The 21,195-nt window shown below is 42.0% G+C and overlaps 1 protein-coding gene across 4 annotated transcripts in view; it reads left to right on the forward strand.

Moving 5' to 3' along the window:
- Positions 1-21,195, forward strand: part of LOC123345943 (intraflagellar transport protein 56) — a 102,639-nt gene that overhangs the window by 41,745 nt on the left and 39,699 nt on the right. For all 4 annotated transcript variants that reach the window (XM_044983075.1, XM_044983065.1, XM_044983093.1 and 1 more), the window contains 8 exons: positions 2,088-2,137; positions 8,008-8,153; positions 9,608-9,779; positions 10,218-10,292; positions 12,890-12,992; positions 15,806-15,861; positions 19,716-19,769; positions 20,234-20,297. In XM_044983075.1, coding sequence (XP_044839010.1) covers positions 2,088-2,137; positions 8,008-8,153; positions 9,608-9,779; positions 10,218-10,292; positions 12,890-12,992; positions 15,806-15,861; positions 19,716-19,769; positions 20,234-20,297 — 720 coding nt within the window. The remainder of the gene's footprint in view (positions 1-2,087; positions 2,138-8,007; positions 8,154-9,607; positions 9,780-10,217; positions 10,293-12,889; positions 12,993-15,805; positions 15,862-19,715; positions 19,770-20,233; positions 20,298-21,195) is intronic.

The raw sequence follows: 21,195 nt of genomic DNA on the forward strand, positions 1-21,195 counted from the left end.
AAAACTCCCTGTTCTTCCTGCCAACTGCTGCCACATACGCCTTTACACAGAGAAGGAAGAGAGATTTGTTGTGATAATTGGGCCTACAAATTTACTCTAATTGTGAGCTCAACTGTAAAAAGAGTATTAGTTCATAAATAGCACAATAACCGTCCTATATTATCAAATGTTGATGAGAAAAGATGCAAAAGTGAAACGGACTGAATTAGTCCAAACAGAAAGGGCTATAGATATAACTTAAGGGTTGTGTTAAGGTCATGCTTGGTAAACAAGAAGAATGTGGATCGAGAAATCAGTGAACCAAAGTTGGTGTGCTGGATATTATGCCTAATTGGTGGAAAAAATAATAAGGGAATGGGCTGTTCTACCCATCACTCTATTTTGGGGGACTTAAAAAAGGGACTTTGGGAGAAAAATTGGCTACTGGAGCGAGCTTTATCATCATGGCTGCTACTTCCACCATCTCCTGGGACCTTGTCCCTTTGTCGTCCTGATCCTGAAAGATGTCCTGACAAAACCATGCCAGAGAGAGGGAGCCAGATGATATCTCTTTCTCCATCAGTTTGGCTGAAACCTGAACACACACGGGAGGAGAGACTTTGTCTCTCTCCTGCACCATTCCCATGTGTTTTTTTTCCTTCCCTGCCTTATTTCTTCTCTCTTCTATCCCTTTCCTTTTTCCTTCTATATAATAAGAGTCTGGCTTACCCATCCAAGACTTCATATTTTGCAACACTGCTAAGCCTGTGACCAGAAAGACGCAACTAAAAGGGTTGCCCTACAAAGCCCAGTGCTGGTACAAGTTTGCCAGGTCTCAGGGTAGCTGATAAGATTGTGTGCTGGGCCTGTGTTTCTCCAGCAATGAGGTTGCAAGTGAAAGTCAGCACCAGAGACAGAAGCTACATTTTCTGTTTTTCCCCCCTCCTCACCCACACCTTTTGTGTTTTTTTTTCTCTTGTTTTGTCTTTTTAGAAATGGGATCAAATTTTAACAGCAGCAGCAATAGCTCCAGCCCATCTCAACTAATTTATAGAATCATAGAATGGTAGGACTGCAAGGGACCTCAAGAGTTTTTTAGTCCAGTCTCCTGCTCTCAAAGCAGGACTAAGTATTGAGTGGAGGGGACTCTTCTCTTTTTCCCCAAAAGGACAACAGATATCTTTAATACCATCTAAGAGACTGGCAGTCATGGGGGTTTTCCCTTCTAAAAATTCTCTCCAGCTAAAGGAACAAGGGCTGTTGTTAAAAAGCCTTATTTACTATTTTACATTTCAAATACTTTATCTGTTTTTTCCTTTTCTGTATCTTTAATAAAAGGTTAAAACGGTTTTAATGGTGTATTTGCCATGGTACTCAGCAGACCAAAGTCTCTGTATACCAATCCCTGACACTTGTTTAAAACTCTTTAATGTTGGACAGTGCCTGGGTTATAAGACCTTTGACACTCTGGGGCCCATTTATTCCATCTAAATTGATATAAGTTAGAGCTGATTTGTGTTAGCAGACCTAAATAGATAGTGTTGTAGCAGGATGGTGTAATGCCTGGGTTCTCTGCTGTGCTAGGCCTTGCCTCATAATTCCAGGAATATTGCTGTGTAATTTTTAAGGGTCTTGCAACATAATTTACATTAATTGTGGCACATGGTACTTGAAGCCTTGATTAAGGGTTGATTGCCTGTATTTCTTTAGAGATGCATTGTTCTCAGCGTGCTTTCTATAGCATCTTTCATACAAACGCTATCAAATGTACTAAATGTTTTAGAGAGAAGTAATAAAACCATGGAGTTAAGGAAGACGAGAGGCAAAGGCATGGGAAAAATGTGTGTTCAGAGAATTAAAAAGAGCCGTAGAGCTGATGAAGATGAGAAACACAGGAAGACTTGTAAACAGTGTCAAGATTGTGAGAAATTGCAAAGAAGTTCAGCTATAGGCTATGTGGGGTGGGTGGGTCAGTGAGATGTACTTGGGCAAGCTAGTGGTGGTGTGTATTGGGGGGGTCGTACAAACAGTGAGGGAAAACTTGAATTAGAAATGTTCCTTGTGTTAGTACCAGGGCTCTGAAACATACTGTTGGATTTTCCTTTCAGCACCTAAAAGTCGACTCCAGAATCGTCTGCTCTTTCATCTAGCACATAAGGTATGTATGTCTCTTTGCTCACACTTCATGTTTCTTTCTGAATTTTGAACTGTAATTGGTGCTGGATTGACAACCTTCCAGAATGCGTCCTCAGGATAGGTACATCATGGGTTGCAGCAGAACAAACCTTCCCAACCACTAACACAACTGCATTAATCTGATGAAGAGGAATCATCTGTAGGTGTAAGAGGGGAGCTCGGTGTCTGCTAGGAACTAGAATGAGACCCACCAGATCACTTCACATAGGCCTAATAGAAACAGTCTGATGGTATTTTTTGGCCATTGCCACCCTAGGACCTGATTAGAACCACTAACATAAAAGGCAGCTACTTCCACTTTCTTTCTTCTAAGATCATCTAGTTCTTCCCAGGTGGGGAGCATCTTGGAACTAACATTTTAAGTAGGGCTGTTGATTAATCGCAGTTAACTCACGCGATTAACTAAAAAAAAATTATTCACGATTAAAAAAAGTAATCATGATTAATTGCACTGTTAAATAATAGATTACCAATTGAAATGTATTAAATATTTTTGGATATTTTTCTATATTTTCAAATATATTGATTTCAATTACAACACAGAATACAAAGTATATAGTGCTCACTTTATATAATTTTTATTACAAATATTTGCACTGTAAAAATTATAAACAAAGGAAATTGTATTTTTCAATTCACTTCATATAAGTACTGTAGTGCAATCTCTTTATCGTGAAAGGGCAACTTACAAAGGTAGATTTTTTTTTATTACATAACTGCACTCAAAAACAAAACAGTGTAAAACTTCAGAGCCTACAGATCCACTCAGCCATACTTCTTGTGCCGCCAATCACTAGGACAAACAAGTTTGTTTACATTTATTGGAGATATTGCTGCCTATGATATTGGCAAATGAAATTTAATGTGGATAAATGTAAAGTAATGCACATTGGAAAAAATAACCCCAACTATACATACAACATGATGGGGGCTAATTTAGCTACAACGAGTCAGGAAAAAGATCTTGGAGTTATCGTGGATAGTTCTCTGAAGATGTCCACGCAGTGTGCAGAGGCGGTCAAAAAAGCAAACAGGATGTTAGGAATCATTAAAAAGGGGATAGAGAATAAGACTGAGAATATATTATTGCCCTTATATAAATCCATGGTACGCCCACATCTCGAATACTGTGTACAGATGTGGTCTCCTCACCTCAAAAAAGATATTCTAGCACTAGAAAAGGTTCAGAAAAGAGCAACTAAATGATTAGGGGTTTAGAGAAGGTCCCATATGAGGAAAGATTAAAGAGGCTAGGACTCTTCAGTTTGGAAAAGAGAAGACTAAGGGGGGACATGATAGAGGTATATAAAATCATGAGTGATGTTGAGAAAGTAGATAAGGAAAAGTTATTTACTTATTCCCATAATACAAGAACTAGGGGTCACCAAATGAAATTAATAGGCAGCAGGTTTAAAACAAATAAAAGGAAGTTCTTCTTCACGCAGCGCACAGTCAACTTGTGGAACTCCTTACCTGAGGAGGTTGTGAAGGCTAGGACTATAACAATGTTTAAAAGGGGACTGGATAAATTCATGGTGGCTAAGTCCATAAATGGCTATTAGCCAGGATGGGTAAGAATGGTGTCCCTAGCCTCTGTTCGTCAGAGGATGGAGATGGATGGCAGGAGAGAGATCACTTGATCATTGCCTGTTAGGTTCACTCCCTCAGGGGCACCTGGCATTGGCCACTGTCGGTGGACAGATACTGGGCTAGATGGACCTTTGGTCTGACCCGGTACGGCCTTTCTTATGTTCTTATGTTCTTATGCCTGCTTCTTATTTACAATGTCACCAGAAAGTGAGAACAGGCATTCACATAGCACTTTTGTAGTTGCATTGCAAGGTATTTATGTGCCAGATATGCTAAACATCATGCTTCGGCCACCATTCCAGAGGACATGTTTCCATGCTGATGATGCTTGTAAAAAAAAAAAAAGTGTTAATTAAATTTGTGACTGAACTCCTTGGAGGAGAATTGTATGTCTCCTTTTCTGTTTTACCTGCATTCTGCATATATTTCATGTTATAGCAATCTTGGATGATAACCCAGCACATGTTGTTCATTTTAAGAACACTTTCACAGCAGATTTGACAAAATGCAAAGAAGGTATCAATGTGAGATTTCTAAAAATAGCTACAGCACTTGACCCAAGGTTTAAGAATTTGAAGTGCTGTCCAAAATCTGAGAGGGATGAGATGTGGAGCATGCGTTCAGAAGTCTTAAAAGAGCAACACTTTGATGTGGAAATTACAGAACCCAAACCACCAAAAAGAAAATCAACCTTCTGCTGGTGGCATCTGACTCAGATGATGAAAATGACCATGCATCGGTTGGTCCGCTCTGCTTTGGATTGTTATCAAGCAGAAGGCATCATCATCCTGGACGCATGTCCTCTGGAATGGTGGTTGAAGCATGAAGGGACATATGAATCTTTAGCGCATCTGGCACGTAAATATCTTGCGACGCCGGCTACAACAGTGGCATGCGAATGCTGTTCTCACTTTCAGGTGACGTAAAGAAGAAGTGGGCAACATTATCTCCTGCAAACTTGTTTGTCTGAGTGATTGGCTGAAGTAGGACTGAGTGAATTTGTAGGGCCTAAAGTTTTACATTGTTTTATTTTTGAATGCATTTATTTTTTGTACATAATTCTACATTTGTAAGTTCAACTTTCATGCTAAAGAGATTGCACTACAGAACTTGTATAAGGTGAATTTAAAAATACTATTTCTTTTGTTTTTTACAATGCAAATATTTTCAATCAAAAATAAATATAAAGTGAGCACTGTACACTTTGTATTCTATGTTGTAATTGAAATCAATATATTTGAAAATGTAGAAGACATCCAAAAATATTTAAATAAATGGTATTCTATTATTGTTTAACAGCACAATTAATTGCGATTAATTGGGATTTATGTTTTTAATCACTTGACAGCCCTAATTTTAAGTAAAATGACTGGTAAATGATATAAAAAGCTCCTGAGCTATTCAGTTCCCCCCAAACACAATCTTGTTTATAGCAGGGAAATTTCATTTCAACAATGATTGAGGCACAACCTTCACTTTGTTGCATCTTGGTATGTTCAAGAATAAACAAACAGATTATAGAGGAGTTGGCTTGTTTTATCCTAGCCCACTCATGAGAACGCCTTCACTTCTAGCTGGCAAATTGGATTGCTTTTGTTCTATAAATAGATCACAGTTTATTATTAACAAGGGAACTTTTATCTCCATGGCATGAACCACTTGTGAATAAGTGGCTCTGTTAATTTAGAAACATCAAAGGTTAAGAAAACAACCACACTAAGATGTGCTTTTTTTCAGAGTAAATGTATTGATAAAATTGGATTGTCTTTCACAGTGGCCTTTTAAACTTGACAAAAGAACAGATAAAATGCTACTATTCTAAGGCCTCCACTTCCCAACAAAAGTCTTTATTATGTATGTATTATGAAGTCGCTGTGATTTTTGTGAGACCTTATAACCTAAGCAAGGTCACAGAAATCTCAAGTGCTGCAAGAAGTGGTATTTGTTATTCAAGGTCCAAATCTAGCAAAGCAGGTAAGCATATGCTTAACTTTAAGTATATGAATATGCTTAAAGTTCAGAATTTGCTTAAGTGCTTTGCTGGATTGGGTCCTCATTAGGTGTTTAGGCATCAGTGGGTAGTGCATTATTCCCTCTGACTCATTTTTGTGCCGTGCCCCAACATGCAGCAAAAGGGCACTACTTCTAGAGAAGCTGTGTTTTGGGTGAGAGAGAAAACCCAGATACTGGCATTTTCTGCAAAAACTCCTGTTAGCCCTGTTGTCCCAGCCAAATTCTAATTTGGATGGTTGCATTCTGTCTACCTAAGTCTCTCTGCAGGTTTATTTGAAAACATAATTCTTCATTGTCTTGCCTAAAATCTGTTGTGTACTGGCACTGGCACAAAATGACTAACACCCAGAGGTGTTTACACTACAATGGTGGTTGAACAATCATTATGAATATAGTCTGCAAAGTACTGTAGATCTTCAGAGTTACAAACACCTTGGGAATGGAGGTTGTTCATAATTCTGAAATATTTATAACTCTGAACAAAACGTTACGGTTGTTCTTTCAAAAGTTTATGACTGAACATTGACTTAATATAGCTTTGAAACTTTATTATGCAAAAGAAAAATGTTGCTTTTAACCATCTTAATGTAAAAGAAACAGTTTCCTTACCTTTTTTAACTTTCCCTTTATTTTTTTATTAGTTTACATTTAACACTATACTGTATTTTCTAGTCTTGTCTTTTCTTGTCTCTGCTGCTGCCTGGTTGCCTACTTCCGGTCCCAAATGAGGGGTGTGGTTGACCGGTCAGTTTGTAATTCTGATGTTTGTAACTCTGAGGTTCTACTGTACTTTAGGAGGCTTTGGAATGAAAGATACTATGAAGCATAGGTAGCGAGTTATATGGGCCCGTGGTGCACGTGCTCCACTCATATTCAAGAAGGTGGGCCAGCTCCACCAATGTTTGGGCTTATATTTTCAGAGCCATCCCGAAGGACTGAGGCAACGACCCCGGGCCCCGCACTTTGGGGAGACATGCGGTCTGGGGGGGCCTGATGCTGGCAGCAGCAAGTGACCTGATCCCAGCCTGCCCCATTCTGCTCCGCTCTGCCCCACCCCGCCTCTTCCCACCCCTGCTCCGCCCATGCCACGCCCCCACTCCATCCCTTCCCCCAGGTCCCTGCCCTGCATCTTTCTGGCTTTCGCTCCCTCCCCCGAGCGATGCCGGGAGCTGGCGGGGCAGAGTGGGGTGGGCCAGGGCTGGGACCCATTCTGGGCACCACCAAAAATTATACAAACCTGGCGCCCATGCGAAGATATAAAATTACTGTTTTTGAGCACTATTGGCTGTGCTGAAGTGTTATTGCATGACCAGCTCAAGCAAGAGGGAAAGAGATATGAAGCAAAGATGAACAGCTAGATATTTTGAATGTGGGAGACCTATCAATTTAAAAAAAAACAAAAAACCCCAATTTAAAAACCAGCAATAACAGCAATAGAGCGGGTTCATAATTACCATTGCTAGCAGCAACGTATACAAGACGGGGAAGCATCAGAATTGTAAATGACTTGAATGATCTGATTAAATGGACATTCTTGGCTACTTTATAATTTGATGCAATTGCAAAATTGTTAACCATGCTCTCTCCATTTTACTTGCACATTTGTTATGTAAAATGCAACAATTCTTTTAAATGGAAACTATTACATTACACTGTGTGAAATCACAGAAATTGGAGATGTGAGATCTGGGGAGAGAGAGAACTAGTCAGTGCCACAAAATAGTATTGTGGGAATTGTCTTTGCAATAGCCTTTTGCTCAGCAAGAGTTGTGGGATTTTTTGTTTTGTTTTTGGTGGAGAGGAATGGGAACTTAGTTCCTGAGAACTAAGCTTTGGATCCAAAACCAACAAATCTTAGCTCAAATTATAGTAGTAAAATTTTACATTACAGATTTATTTTGAGTATGGAGTATCTAGTCCATCTCCCTGCTGTTACCCCCTACATCATGGCATATCAGATTTAATTATGTCTGAATCAGACTTGACAGTTGTGTGTTTTAGGCTCAGTTATTTCCAATGATGGCTTTCTACATCTTCCCTCAACAGATTTCTCCATTGGCTAAACAAGTTTTAAAGTTAGAAAGCAACTCCTAATGTCTAATCTGAATTTTCTCTGCTGCAGTTCAATCTCACTTAGTATTGTTGTATGCCCTTCCTGATTAATATGACTAATTGCTCTTGTTTTCCTTGCTGAACTCTTTTGGAGGTTGTCTGTCTCTTTCTCTTTAGTTCAGTGATGAAAAGAAATTGATGAGCTTCCACCAGAATTTGCAGGACATCACAGAAGATCAGCTTAGTCTGGCATCTATCCACTATATGCGGTCCCACTACCAAGAGGCTATTGATATCTACAAACGCATACTGCTTGATAACCGGTTGGTGTCTCTTTTTCTCCTCCCCTCCATTCTCAGCCTCACTGCAGTATCTCTGACGAATTTGTGTTTCTTTTCCATGTGGTTGCTTGGCTTCTGGAAACTTATTTGTGGTGGTGTCGACACTTTTGTGTTTTTCCCTCTGTGAGAAGGGGACACTGCAGCCATCTCCATTTTGTCACTGGAATCGGAACTGTTACACCCATAAGGCACAAGGGGAATGTGTCCACCCCGTCCCCAATCCCCTATTTTTAATGTGCTTTGTTCTGTGACCCATCCTGGGACCTCCTCTCCTGTTTCTTATGAAATGCTACAGAATTACAAGCAGAGCAGAAAATGTTCTGAGTGTGTCTTACCCACAATACAAAGCATGTACCTGTTGCTTTAGTTTTGTTTTGTTGGCTGATTGCCTGCCTGGCCCTGATTTTTAGTTACTGAACTCTCTTCCACCTCAGCCTTCATAAGAAATCCTCGTCTTGTTGTTTTTATTCAAGGGATCCTGTGTGTCCTTTTGACCTCTGAGGATTCTCTCCATTCCCATTTATCCTGTTATTACCTCTGTTCCAGGATTCCACATTATAGCCACCAGCCTCAGCCAGGAAGTGGATAAGGAACCAAATCTTTGGAGATGTTGCTGTTGAGCAGCACAAGGCTTGTGTTTTCCCCCAACCACATCTTCACAGACAGTTTTTAGTGTGCTGCCTATGTAATATTCTCTAGATCAGGCCTGCACAACATGCGGCCCACGTGGGCTCACTGTGCGGCCTGTGGGGGGTGAATAGGCAAGCAGTGGGTGAGGGAGGGGGGCTGAAGAGGCGGGCGGGCAGTGGCGGGGGGTGAGGAAGCGAGCCAGGGAGGGTGGGGGGCTGAGGAAACAAGCGGGTGAGCAGTGGTCGGGGGGGGCAGGTGAGTCAGCAGCGGGGGTGGGGGGCTGAGGAGGCGAGTGGGCGGGCAGTGGCAGGGGGTGTTGTGTATCGGGGGGGGCTTGGTGCTGGCGAGGGGGTTCGGCAGGGCTGGGGGGGTTCGGCTCTCAGCTGTTTTCTTTGGAGTAATATGGCCCTCACCGCTTTACGAGTTGTGCAGGTCTGCTCTAGATGCTGCTGGCCTGGGAAGCAGGGTCCAGAGTCAAAGGAAGGCTTGGCAATGTATAAACTGCTATTCTGGAACAGGTCAATGGTCTTTTGCCTCTGACAGTGTGTAATGCTGAATGCTTCAGAGAAAGCTGAAACACCTCCATAATGCATATCATTGTGTAATTCTGTGCTTTGAGAGGAAATTTCAGCCTGACAGTCCCTAGTCACATATAAGGCTGTTCTCAGGAACTCAATATTTGTTGTATTTGTAAAGAGTACATGGGAAGGTGAGGGAAAGTCAAACAGACTTTAATATTCCTTTTCAGCACAATTTTCTGGCAGGAGATGAATGCTTCTGTGAACACTTCCTCTTTTGCCCTTCAGGGAATACCTGGCTCTCAACGTATATGTGGCTTTATGTTACTACAAACTGGATTACTATGATGTTTCACAAGAGGTGCTGGCTGTTTACCTTCAGCAAGTTCCTGACAGCACCATAGCTCTTAACCTCAAGGCTTGTAACCACTTCCGTCTTTACAATGGCAAGGCTGCTGAGGTATCTATTGGAAAGCCCTTCTGGCTTGTCAGTCTCATTTGAAGTCTCATGCAACTTTCTTTTCCTTGTTGTGTTATCTGCCTTATACTTAATCACAGTTATTGACAAATGGCCTTTTATCATGTCAGTATCCTCCCCCAAAGGATATCACCTACCTATCCATAGTCCCTCACATTGTTGGGCACTTAGGTTTTCTGTTCACATGCTGGCCTTTCCATTTTCCCAATGCAAGTTTTGCTTTACATTTGTATGAATTATCCATTTGCAACAGTCAGCACGGTGAAGTGTGCACGGGGGTGGGGAGGTGTTTGTTTTCCTCCACCAACCCAGCTTATCACAGCTGGAGTTGCCTTCCTATCAGTTTCAGATGTGGTGTGGATCCGCACTTGGGCGGGGTATTTTTGATAAACTTTTTAAAGGTATAATATTTAATTTCAGGCAGAACTCAAGAGTCTGATGGACAATGCCTCGTCATCTTTTGAGTTTGCTAAGGAGCTCATTAAGCACAATCTGGTGAGTAATGGATTTATCTAAGCTGTGGATCTCAAACTGTGGTCTGCAGAGCTTTTCTTGATGTACCACTATTGAAAATTGGGAATTAAGGTGGGGTGTTAAGAGGTTATGTGAATCTATAATGTAAGCAATGGAGGCAGTCTGATCAATATGCTTCCCACTTTTATTTAATCAGTTTCATTTTCTGATGCTTTCCTTGTATTTGTGCCACGTTCAAGACAAGAACCTGCATTCCTACCCCTTCTTTATACTTTGTCTTCTAGAGCAAAGTTGTTGCATTACACCATTCTGGTCTTTTTACATTGTCATGGCTTGTTACCATGTCATGAAAAAATGTTGCTTTATCCTCAGGGATAAGTTAGGATGCTTTAAATGTCCTGTGAGCCTGTCCTTGCAAGATACTTGGGATTAGGCTTGGCAAGCCAGTCAATTGACTGCCTATTATTTGATCATGGTCAATATTTGTCATATATTCCAGCAAGGAATAATAAATAAATCAGTGGTTTAAAATATTTGACCATTTTTTATGTTGTTTGACCAATTATTTTTGGACTGGTCAAATCCCCAACCCTCCTTGAACAGCCCTGTCAAAATCAAGACTTCAATGCAAAAATCAGAATGGGTGAGGATCCTGAACAATGTTGTCTAACCACGGTACAATGTCAATGGAATTAAAATGTCTCAAGAGAATAGTCTCTATTTGCAAAGTTAATGACTAGGAACTCATGGTGGGCAGATACTGAGGCAAAGTAAAAATATTTGTGTTTGAAGTAGGAGATATACTGATCATCTGGCAACATTCTACTCCAGTGATTTTATTGCTACTCTGGTGAACGACTGGTGGTAGTAGTTTGCTTTTATTTGATGTTGGCAAGTTGCTCAGTTTGGTGTGCTCACTGGATGGAAGAAGGCAAGGACATCTGGTATGGGTTTTAACCAGGCCACAACTTTATTAGTCAAATTACATCCAAAGTTTGCATTGGAGGACAGCCCAGCATGGTCACTTGCACTCCATTGACCCTTTACCAATTCTTAGGGGCTCCCTCTGCAGGGGGTGCCAGTCATCACACTAGGAAGGTCTCTGCATGTCTCCAATTGCCTGCTAGCATCTCTCCTCCTTTCTGGGATTGAGACAAGAGGGGGCCTCGACCCCTTAGTCAGCACCACCATCAAGTGCATTGGTGGGGTGATTCCCCAGGATAATATCCTGAGCCTTGGTTCTTATTTTACCCTAGGGGTTAGACATGATGCCCTTCAGATGCCCATTATGTTACCTTTTTGTATCTGGAGCTTAAATCAGCAAGTTCCTGTACCCGGCACCTGACACAAGGAGGTGACCGCCTTAGCTTGGCTGCCTCAATCCCACTACCTAGAAGTTTGGCCAACCTAATACCAAGATCATCCAGAAACAAATTGGCACCTGTATAAGAGTGGTGCACTCCATCCTCAATAAAGCTCAGCTGCACTCTGGGCTATGTGGCCATGTCTGATAACTGAAGCATCTCTGGACCCCAGCAATGTTGCTATTTTCCAGTTGGCCTTCCTTCCGGCCCTATCCACCTTTTGTGGGTATGCTGCAGTCCACCAAACCCTGCAGTCCAACATCTCTAGCGATACTATCCCTAACAGCAAAATAAATTTTTTAAGTACATCAGAAGCAGTAATCCTGCCAGACCATCAGAGGGGCCACTGCATGATCGAGTTGCTAATGGAGCACTCAAGGAAGACAAAGCCGTCGAAGAGCTGCTAAATGAATTATTTGTATCAGTCTTCACTGCAGAGAATGTAAGGGAGATTTCCATACCATTTGACAGATATGAGGAGCTGTCCCAGACTGAGGTATCAGTAGAGGAGGTTTTGGAACAAACTGATAAATTAAACAATAACAAGTCATCAGGACCAGATGGTATTCACCCAGGAGTTCTGAAGAAACTCAAATATGAAATTGCAGATCTACTAACTGTGGTACCCTGAAAGTCCTGTTGAAGCTGGAAATTTCTCATGGCCTGTCCTCTCCCATTGTAGGAGCCATCAAAGCACACCCCTTGCTAGACTCAGGGCCCTCTTCTTTTTGTTCAGTAAGCTGCATTGTGATTGACAAACTTATCCAAATGTAGGTTGCCAGCCCTCCAGGATTGTCGTGGAGTCTCCAGGAATGAAAGATTAATCTTTAATTAAAGATTATGTCATGTAATGAAACCTCCAGGAATACGTCCAACTAAAATTGGCAACCCTATTCAAATGGCACATTGGCAGAACCACAAACCAAGTCACAACAAGCTTATCCATAACTTTTTTCTAACATATTATGCATTCAAGAGTTAAAGCTGTTTTCTGATTTCAGTGGTGGAATTATGTTTTGATCCTTTTACCAATGATTCAGCAGGTTAAGTATTTTTATGAAGTGCTTAGAGATTTTCTCAGGATAAAGACACTATAAAATATGAGATGTTTATAATTATTAATAAACTAGGGGTCCAGCTAATGCTGAATCCATTGACTATAACATGTCATTACTGTGGAAATTTCAAGGATTGTGAGACCACAGACTGGAACACTCTATAGGACTAACAAGATGGGTGCTTTGTTTTCTGCAGGTTGTATTCCGAGGTGGGGAAGGGGCTCTGCAGGTTCTGCCACCCCTGGTTGATGTTATTCCTGAAGCCAGATTGAACCTGGTGATTTACTATCTCCGTCAAGGTAATGAAATCTCCCTCTGTCTCTCTCTCAGATGCAGAGATTAAAAACTGTTCTTTTTCTGTGATATCTGTTCATTATCTCACAACTAGCCTTCTTTAAATGGGCCACAGCATTCTTTGCACTATTTCATCCGTGGTAAATAAGCTAATGTCTTACATACTTTCTTGACTTCTGAAGGAAGACCGTTAGCAAAGGGTTGAACAAATCCACTTCAGCAGAAGATCAGAGACTTTTTTTTACACTAGCGAAACACTTTCCCTTAAGCTTGCTAAAATGGTAAAAATGGGCACAGGATTGCCACCCAGGCAATTAAAATTATTTCTGTAAATGTGGCACAGACAGGCTTTTAAAAAAAAAAAAAAAAAAGACCAGAAAAAAGGCTGCCAACTGTTGAAAAATGTAGGTAGATTCCCCGGGCAGCAAGAGTTTCTTGTGTTTCCAAGTCATTTCTGTCTTTGCTTTGGGTTCCTTTTGTATTGTTTATTGGTTACAATGCCTCCCTATCCCCTCATGCTCATCACCACTGTATTTCTCCATTGAGAAGTGGATTGATTGATGATTTGGTGTTAACTGCAGGAACCTGTGTAATGGGATATGTTGATCACTTTTCCACTCATTGACTTCCTTCTTCATGGTATTTCATCACCTCTGCATGACTAGTTATTTAGAGCAGTGTCCTTAAAAGCAGTAGATGTTATCTTCTTTGTCTTTATGGTTTAGTCCCACACATTCTGTTTTATTGTCAAAGGAGATTGCAGTCAGGGTTGGCTCCAGGCTTTTTGCCACCCAAGGAGGAGAGGGGGGAAGCCGTGATTGGCGGCACTTCGGTGGCAGGTCCTTCCCTCCAAAAGGGACCAAGGGACCCACCGCCAAATTGCTCCCGAAGAACCAGACGTGCCGCCCCAAGCACCTGCTTGCTGCGCTGGTGCCTGGAGCCAGCCCTGGTTGCAGTAATGTTGACTGCTTCAGCTAGTAACCTTTACCACTTTGTCACCTAAATGTCTAGGGTTGGGGCTGGTCTACAATGAAAAGTTACATCCGCATAGCTGTCTCTCAGGGGTGTAAAAAATCTACCCCCCATAGCAATGTAGTTAAGCCAACCTAACTCTAGTGTAGGCAGTGCTAAGTGGATGGAAGAATTCTTCCATGAACCTAGCTACAACCTCTTGGGGAGGTGAATTAACTACAGAGATGGAGAACCCATCCTCTTGCTGTAGTAAGCATCTACACTGAAGTGCTACAGGTGCCATAGCCTTGGTCAAGTTGGTTCTTTTTAGATGAAAGAAATAAAACTGATAACCCCACAAAACTCAAATAATCAGAAAAACTTTAGACTTCTTACCTAAGGAGCAGAAATAAACCACACCCTAAACTTTACATACCAATAAGTGCATCAAGGCATTTGAGTGACTATAAAAGTAGTAAAAGAAAAAGCTCTGTGGGCCTTCTGTAGCTTAATTATATTGATTCTGAAGCTTGATATGCTGATTTTTAGCAATATATTTATTCCATGCCAATAAGGTTATTGAAATGTAATCCCTTTGTCAGAGGACTTGTCTCAAATGAGTTTTCTGCTTGCTACTCACTTGCATCCTAGACTGTCTCTGTATGTGCGCATCCAGTTGGAACTCAGCTTCATTACTTGAGCTGTCACAAATTTTAGTACATAGATGTGCTCTCTTTTCCTATTGCCATAAATGGATATAGCTCACTTATGGTACATTCTGTACAGAACCTCATTAATATCATTTTGCTAATCCACAAGCCCTTTAATTCTCACAAAAATGGCAATTTCACCTGATTTCTCATCAAAGATTTAATACCAGAGATCTGCATTAAGATCTCATATTAAGACTTGATTACTTTTACAAATTGTACTAAAATGCATGTACTAGTAAACCAATAATACTTGGTATTTAAGAGCAAAGTATTTTAAAAAATTATTGGCCTCATATATACCTAAGTACCTCATGAGTATGTGAGGTTTGATTTATTTTGTAGTGTTTTGAAGATTTAAATGGTGTGTAAGTATTGTACAATGAAGTATCATTAAAGTTAAACTGTACTTGTCAAAATACATGAACAAAATATGCTATTCTATAGTACCTTGGTTTAAAAAAAAATTTGCTCAATTATCAACACCTGGTAATTTGCAATGGATTTCCTGTTTATTAGTGTGAATTAACTTTTCTGGGTAATTGTGTGACAGAAGAGCCCCACACTAATATATACAAGTGAAGGGGATGGAGTTAAGATGTTCTAAGACTGGATCCTTTTTTTTAGAATGTACTTTTTTTAAGTATATAACTTTTTTGTGTGAGCAAAATTCTTTAATTAACTTTTGCACTAACCGTGCTTTTTACTGGGAGAATTAGGGTCAGATACACTAATTTGCCAAATGTTGAGATATTAATAATGAAACTGCAAAGTCTGTATTCAGAAGCAGCTGACCCAGTCTTGCCCTGAGGGAGGAATAAACATGTTGGGGGAGACAGGAGTATGAAGGATTTATTATCTTGACCTTGTACTATTGAGAAGTCATCCACTGGACTATGAACAAGGGGCCAAGTGATCGCTGTACTAGGGAAAATGTAGTAATAAAGAAGCTATTACTCAAACCATGTTTGTTATACAGGCTCAAGCAAACCACCACCAGCAAGGTATACATTTACACAGATTTATAGTCCCCTTACTCCTCCCCTTCAAATGCTTTATCTATCTGTGACTGGGTAAAGGAATGTTGTGGAGGATGAGTGGTCTGTCTGAATACAGTTCACTGTGGTTTGTCATGCATGTAACTTCTGGTATTTCAGATGATGTGCAGGAGGCTTATAACCTGATTAAGGACCTGGAACCTACAACTCCACAGGTAATTGGAGACTTATGGCATGGTTACTTAAAGAAAGAGTTTGTAAGTTGGGGTAGAATCTGCCATGTCCAAGCCAGTACCCTGAGGATTCATCCCTTTTAACACCCTGCACTCATCCTTCCACCACCTTTCACCAGTGCTAAAGCTTTGTATGTGTGAAATATATACATGCATGTAGTATTTTATTTATCATGTTTATTATGGTCATGTGTAGGGGCCAGTAGAAAACAGGGCCTGATTGTGCAAATGTAAATGCACTGTACAAATGTAGAATAAGAGACAATCCCTAACCTGAAGAGCTTACAGACTAAATAGAGAAGACAGACGCAGGGTATGGGAAAGGGATAGAATGCAGAAACAGAGTGAACAATGCGGCGGTGGCAAACATAGTGTTAGTTTTGCAATTTTGTTATTTAAATCCTTTCAGTTGCATTATGTTAAGCGTATTAACTAGACAGGAAGAGTGACGGTGGGAGGTGTTGGAGGAACAGCCAATCAGCAGAGGAGAAGGAATGTTCGGAGTGAAAACTGCCGTGTCCTTGGCTCCTGCTTGAACTGCTCTCTGCCGCTCCTGGGCTGACTTATGTCTCTTGCTGACTCTTCCCTGCAGTTTTTTCTCAAAGATCACATGGCTGGGGAGGAGAGGGAAGACTTTATGGGTCCTTGTGAGGGGATAGGGTTGTCCTCTGCATAGGTCTGGGTCTGGGAGGTGCTAGGGGGAAGAGGTGGTCTCAGCTGGGCCTCATTTCAACCACTCATCCCAGTTCAACACTATCTATTTGAACTGCTTTCTGCAGCTGCTGGGCCAGCTTCGGTCTCTTGCTCCTCCCTGCATTTTCTTTCTCAAAGCCCACATATATAGAGACACATGCACTGTATAAATACAGTGGATCTGAACAAGAGAAAATGTCTAAAATAGACACTGAGGAAGGCATACTCTGGAAGATTACATGATACAGTGACCAAAACTCCTGAGACCTGTGTACCCTAGAACTTCCACCATTGCTGATGGTGGAGTAGCACCAGCAGTGAATTACGAGTCCTAGTTTTAACAGCGTTGGAGCAGCTACTGATGGCTTTGCCACTCAAATTATGCCAGTCATCCCAAACTCATGCTGATAAAACCTTTTGTCCTCTCCACTCCTTCATGTGCTAGCTGTTTGTGTTCATGTATTCTGTATCTATTTACTGGTAATGGAGGTGTGCTGTAAATGTTAAAAAGGTAATAAAGGTAATAATTGGAGATATACCAATCTCCTAGAACTGGAAGGGACCTTGAAAGGTCATCGAGTCCAGCCCCCTGCCTTCACTAGCAGGACCAATTTTTGCCCCAGATCCCTAAGTGGCCTCCTGTTGCTGTAAACATGAGTTGAGAGTGGCAAAACTACAGGCAAATTATGCAGATCATCCCAGATGAGTACCAATAAATCTTTTATGCCACACCACAGCCATTGTGAATTGTGCATATGCCATATATGTTACAGAAAAAATGTTTTACAAAGTTTTAAAATGTTTATTGGTACTGTTTTATTATCTCTCTCTGCCTGTAAAGCCAGGCTGCTGTAGTTATGAGTCCTACTGTGCAGGCTTTTTAAGAGAGAGACATTATAATGAATAAATGTTAGAAAGATTTAATATTACCTAAAAGAGCTTTTTCAAAAATAATGTAATTTCTAACATCTGACATTTTAGGATCTTCCATGGCTCGAATCAAATGCTGGTTCCCACTGGCAAAACGGAAATCTTTCTATAGCAATGGTATAAATTCCTTTATTTAGCCCTGCAGAGACCTTCTACAACTGTAAATCGGTCACTAGTTCTAGATTGAATGTTATCAAGTCCTGCTCCTCAGTGTTTGTCAGGAAATTTATATTTCAGGGAAAAGAGGAAACATTTCTCTGGTAGGCTTTTTTGAAAAGGTGACTGGAGCTCCTTGGGTTAAGAATGATAGATCCATCTCCACATGCAGGACTTCTATGTGTGTCTGATTTATAAATATATTCCTCACATACATGCTGGTACTTGCCACGAGGTTGATAATATACAGTATGTTAATATGCATAAGAAGGGCCAGATTGGATCATACCAGTGGTTCATCTAGCCCAGTGTCCTATCTTCCAAGAGTGACCGGTGCCAGATGCTTCAGATAGAATGAACAGAATTGGGCAACTGAGTGATCCATCCCCTGTTCTCCAGTCCCAGCTTCTTGCAGTAAGAGGCTTAAGACACTCAGAGCATAGGGTCATAGGCGCCGACTGTGGGTGCTCTAGGGCTGGAACACCCACGGGGAAAAATTGGTGGGTGCTCAGCACCCACCAGCAGCCATTTGCCCAGCTCACCTCTACCTCTGCTCCACCTCCTCCCCTGAGTGCGCAGCATGTTAGATTTTTCCCCTTAGCTCCCAGCGCTTGAACCGCGAAACAGCTGTTTTGCGCGGCTGGGAGAGAGTGGGGAGGAGAGGGAACGCAGTGCGCTCAGGGAAGAGGCGGGGCTGGGGCGGGGATTTAGGGAAGGGGTCCAATAGGGGCAGGGAGGGGGTGGAGTTGGGGCGGGGACTTTTGGGAAGGAGTTGGAATTGGGATGGGGAAATGGTGGAGTCGGGGCAGGGCCGGAGGCGGGCGGGGCATGAGCTCCCACCGGCACTGGGGAAAATTGGCGCCTATGCATGGGGTTGTGTCTCTGGCCATCTTGGCTAAAAGCCAATCTGAGTGGTTCTCAACCAGACGTCTGGGGCCTCCTGGGGGGCTATAAGCAGGTTTCAGATGGTCTGCCAAAATAAACCAGAGAGCAGGGCCGACATTAGACTCACTGGGACTCAGATCAAAAAGCCGAAGCCCAAGCTGCACATCTCTGAAGCCAAAGCCTTAGCTTTGTGAGGCCCTCTGTGGTCCGGGGCCACAGGCAGTTGTCCTGCTTGCTACTCCTAATGCCAGCCCTGGCTTTTAATCTACTGGATATGCAGAAAATCAGTTGTTCTGGCTGAATGCAGACAGATAAGTTGCATTCTGGGTGAATGGGCCAGTGACCTGTGTAAAATGCAGTGAGTTTCTCAGTCCAGCTCCTCTTATTTATTATTGGTAACATGCCATTGTTGTGCTACTGGACAAGTTCCATCAAAAACTGTAATCACAATTGGCATTAATTGTCCCTCTCTTTGGCATGTCAGCAGAGGGGTTCCAGAACTGCAGAGGCTTCAGAGTTGCCTCTCTCCAGGGAGGGGTGGAGGAACTATATATACATATGTGGGAAAACTTGCAATGCTTCTGCCTTTGCTGTACCTGACTTATGGGCAGAGGACTTCAGCCTCCAGCACTATCAATCTAATACCTTGTACCAGCACCGGATTTACTTTTTCATGCTGGTTTAAAGATATCAGTCAGTTTGTCAGCCCTAGAGACTCAAGTTCTCTTTATTCACAGGGTAGGTCTAATACTGGCATAGGCAATGCAAACGTCCATACCCTGGGGCAGAGACACATATCCTCCTCCCTGGCATGACCACTTATAAGCCTGAAAGGGGAGTTCAGTCTACTTGGGCCCCTCTTTTGTGACTGATAACAGCAGGACAATTCTTGGCAATTTTGATGGTGTTTTTTTAATGTTGCTGTCTCTACACAGGACTTTGATTCAGAACCCTAGCTCATTTCACTTAAACAACTGGCTCACATGCAGGATTTTTTTTTTGTTTGTTATTTATTACACGCTGCTGGAGTACAGTCGTATCTGACTACTAATAAAATGAAGTTTGAATAGAGTTGGCATGGGCAGGAACAAAATTTCTAAGTTGCCTGCAGCTGTTTTGTATGTCTTTTGAATTCTTTAACTTGTCTTCTCTGATCCTCTTGTTTGTTGCAGGAGTACATACTCAAAGGAGTGGTGAATGCAGCCCTTGGACAGGAAATGGGCTCAGTGAGTAAAAACCCCTCTGTTGCTCCAGCATTTACATTAGTACTAGGGGAGAAAGAAATGTGGTATCTGGAATGCAGCTAATGGGAAAGAGGTGGTACTTTCACACTCAAATCCCATGCTTTCTGAGTCCCTTCATTTCTTCTCTCTCCATAATTCACAGTCCAGAGTGAGTGAATTGTGAGTTTCTGTTACTAGCCCTGAGACTCATCCAGACTGAACTGAGCCTCTCTATCCTGCTTACAAAAGCCTTGCTTCCTTTTGCAATGATTCTGTATATATGGGTCCAAGCAATAAGATTCCTTCTTTCCTTATTGTACCTCCGTCCTCATCTTTCCCCTCACCCCACAATATGTGTATTTATTTTGCTCTACTTCACTCTACTCACCCCTCTTGGAGCATGCATTCATTCTGTCCCATGGCACCACTCCATGCTCTGGATCTCATGTCATTTGTTTCTCTCCAAGAGGGATCATCTGAAAATTGCTCAACAGTTCTTCCAGCTTGTGGGAGGATCAGCCAGTGAATGTGGTACGTTTGAAATTTTCTTTCTCCATTTTGTAAACACTCTTCTACTGTTACTACAGTATATACCAGGGGTTCTCAACCTTTTTCTTTTTGCAGCCCACCTAAACATGCTATAAAAACTCCACAGCCCACATGTGCCACAGCTGTTTTTCTGCATGTACAAGCCAGGCTGGCGTTAGGCGGTAGCCAGCAGGGCAACTGCCCAGGGCTCCAAGCCACAGGGGGCCCTGCGAAGCTAACCTGCTCTGGTTTCACCTTGAGGCCCGGTTGCCAGGGCCAGGCCAGTGGGGCTTTGGCTTTCTGCCCTGGGCCCCAGTGAGTTTAATGCTGGCCCTGCTTGGCGGACCCCTGATACCTGCTTGTGGCCCCCAGGGGGCCTTGGACCCCTGGTTGAGAACTGCTGGTATATACTGTCTTATAATAGTGCCTATGCAATTGCTGACTCTCAGCATGTCTAGTGCCAGGCACTGTGTTGCTGTAGTTATGCTGTTACCAGCATAATGTTTCCACACAGTACATCTGCTGTCATTTGAAACTGAGGATATGCTCTGACACATGTGCACACAATTTTGAGCATGTTATAGACACCTACATTGTTCCAGTTAGAGCAATCGGTTTGTAATAAAACAGCATCTCTATCAATGTAAAATGGTACATCTCTACCCTGATATAACGCGACCCGATATAACGCGGTAAAGCAGTGCTCCGGGGGTGGGGGGCTGCACACTCTGGTGGATCAAAGCAGGTTTGATATAACACGGTTTCACCTATAATGCGGTAAGATTTTTTGGCTCCCGAGGACAGCGTTATATCGAGGTAGAGGTGTACTTCTATCATAAACAGTCACATTAACAGCAGCATTTGGGCTGGAGATGGGCCCAGTGATATACCAAATACACAG

The sequence above is a fragment of the Mauremys mutica genome, chromosome 1 (assembly GCF_020497125.1).
Source record: "Mauremys mutica isolate MM-2020 ecotype Southern chromosome 1, ASM2049712v1, whole genome shotgun sequence".
Classification (NCBI taxonomy): Eukaryota; Metazoa; Chordata; order Testudines; family Geoemydidae; genus Mauremys; species Mauremys mutica.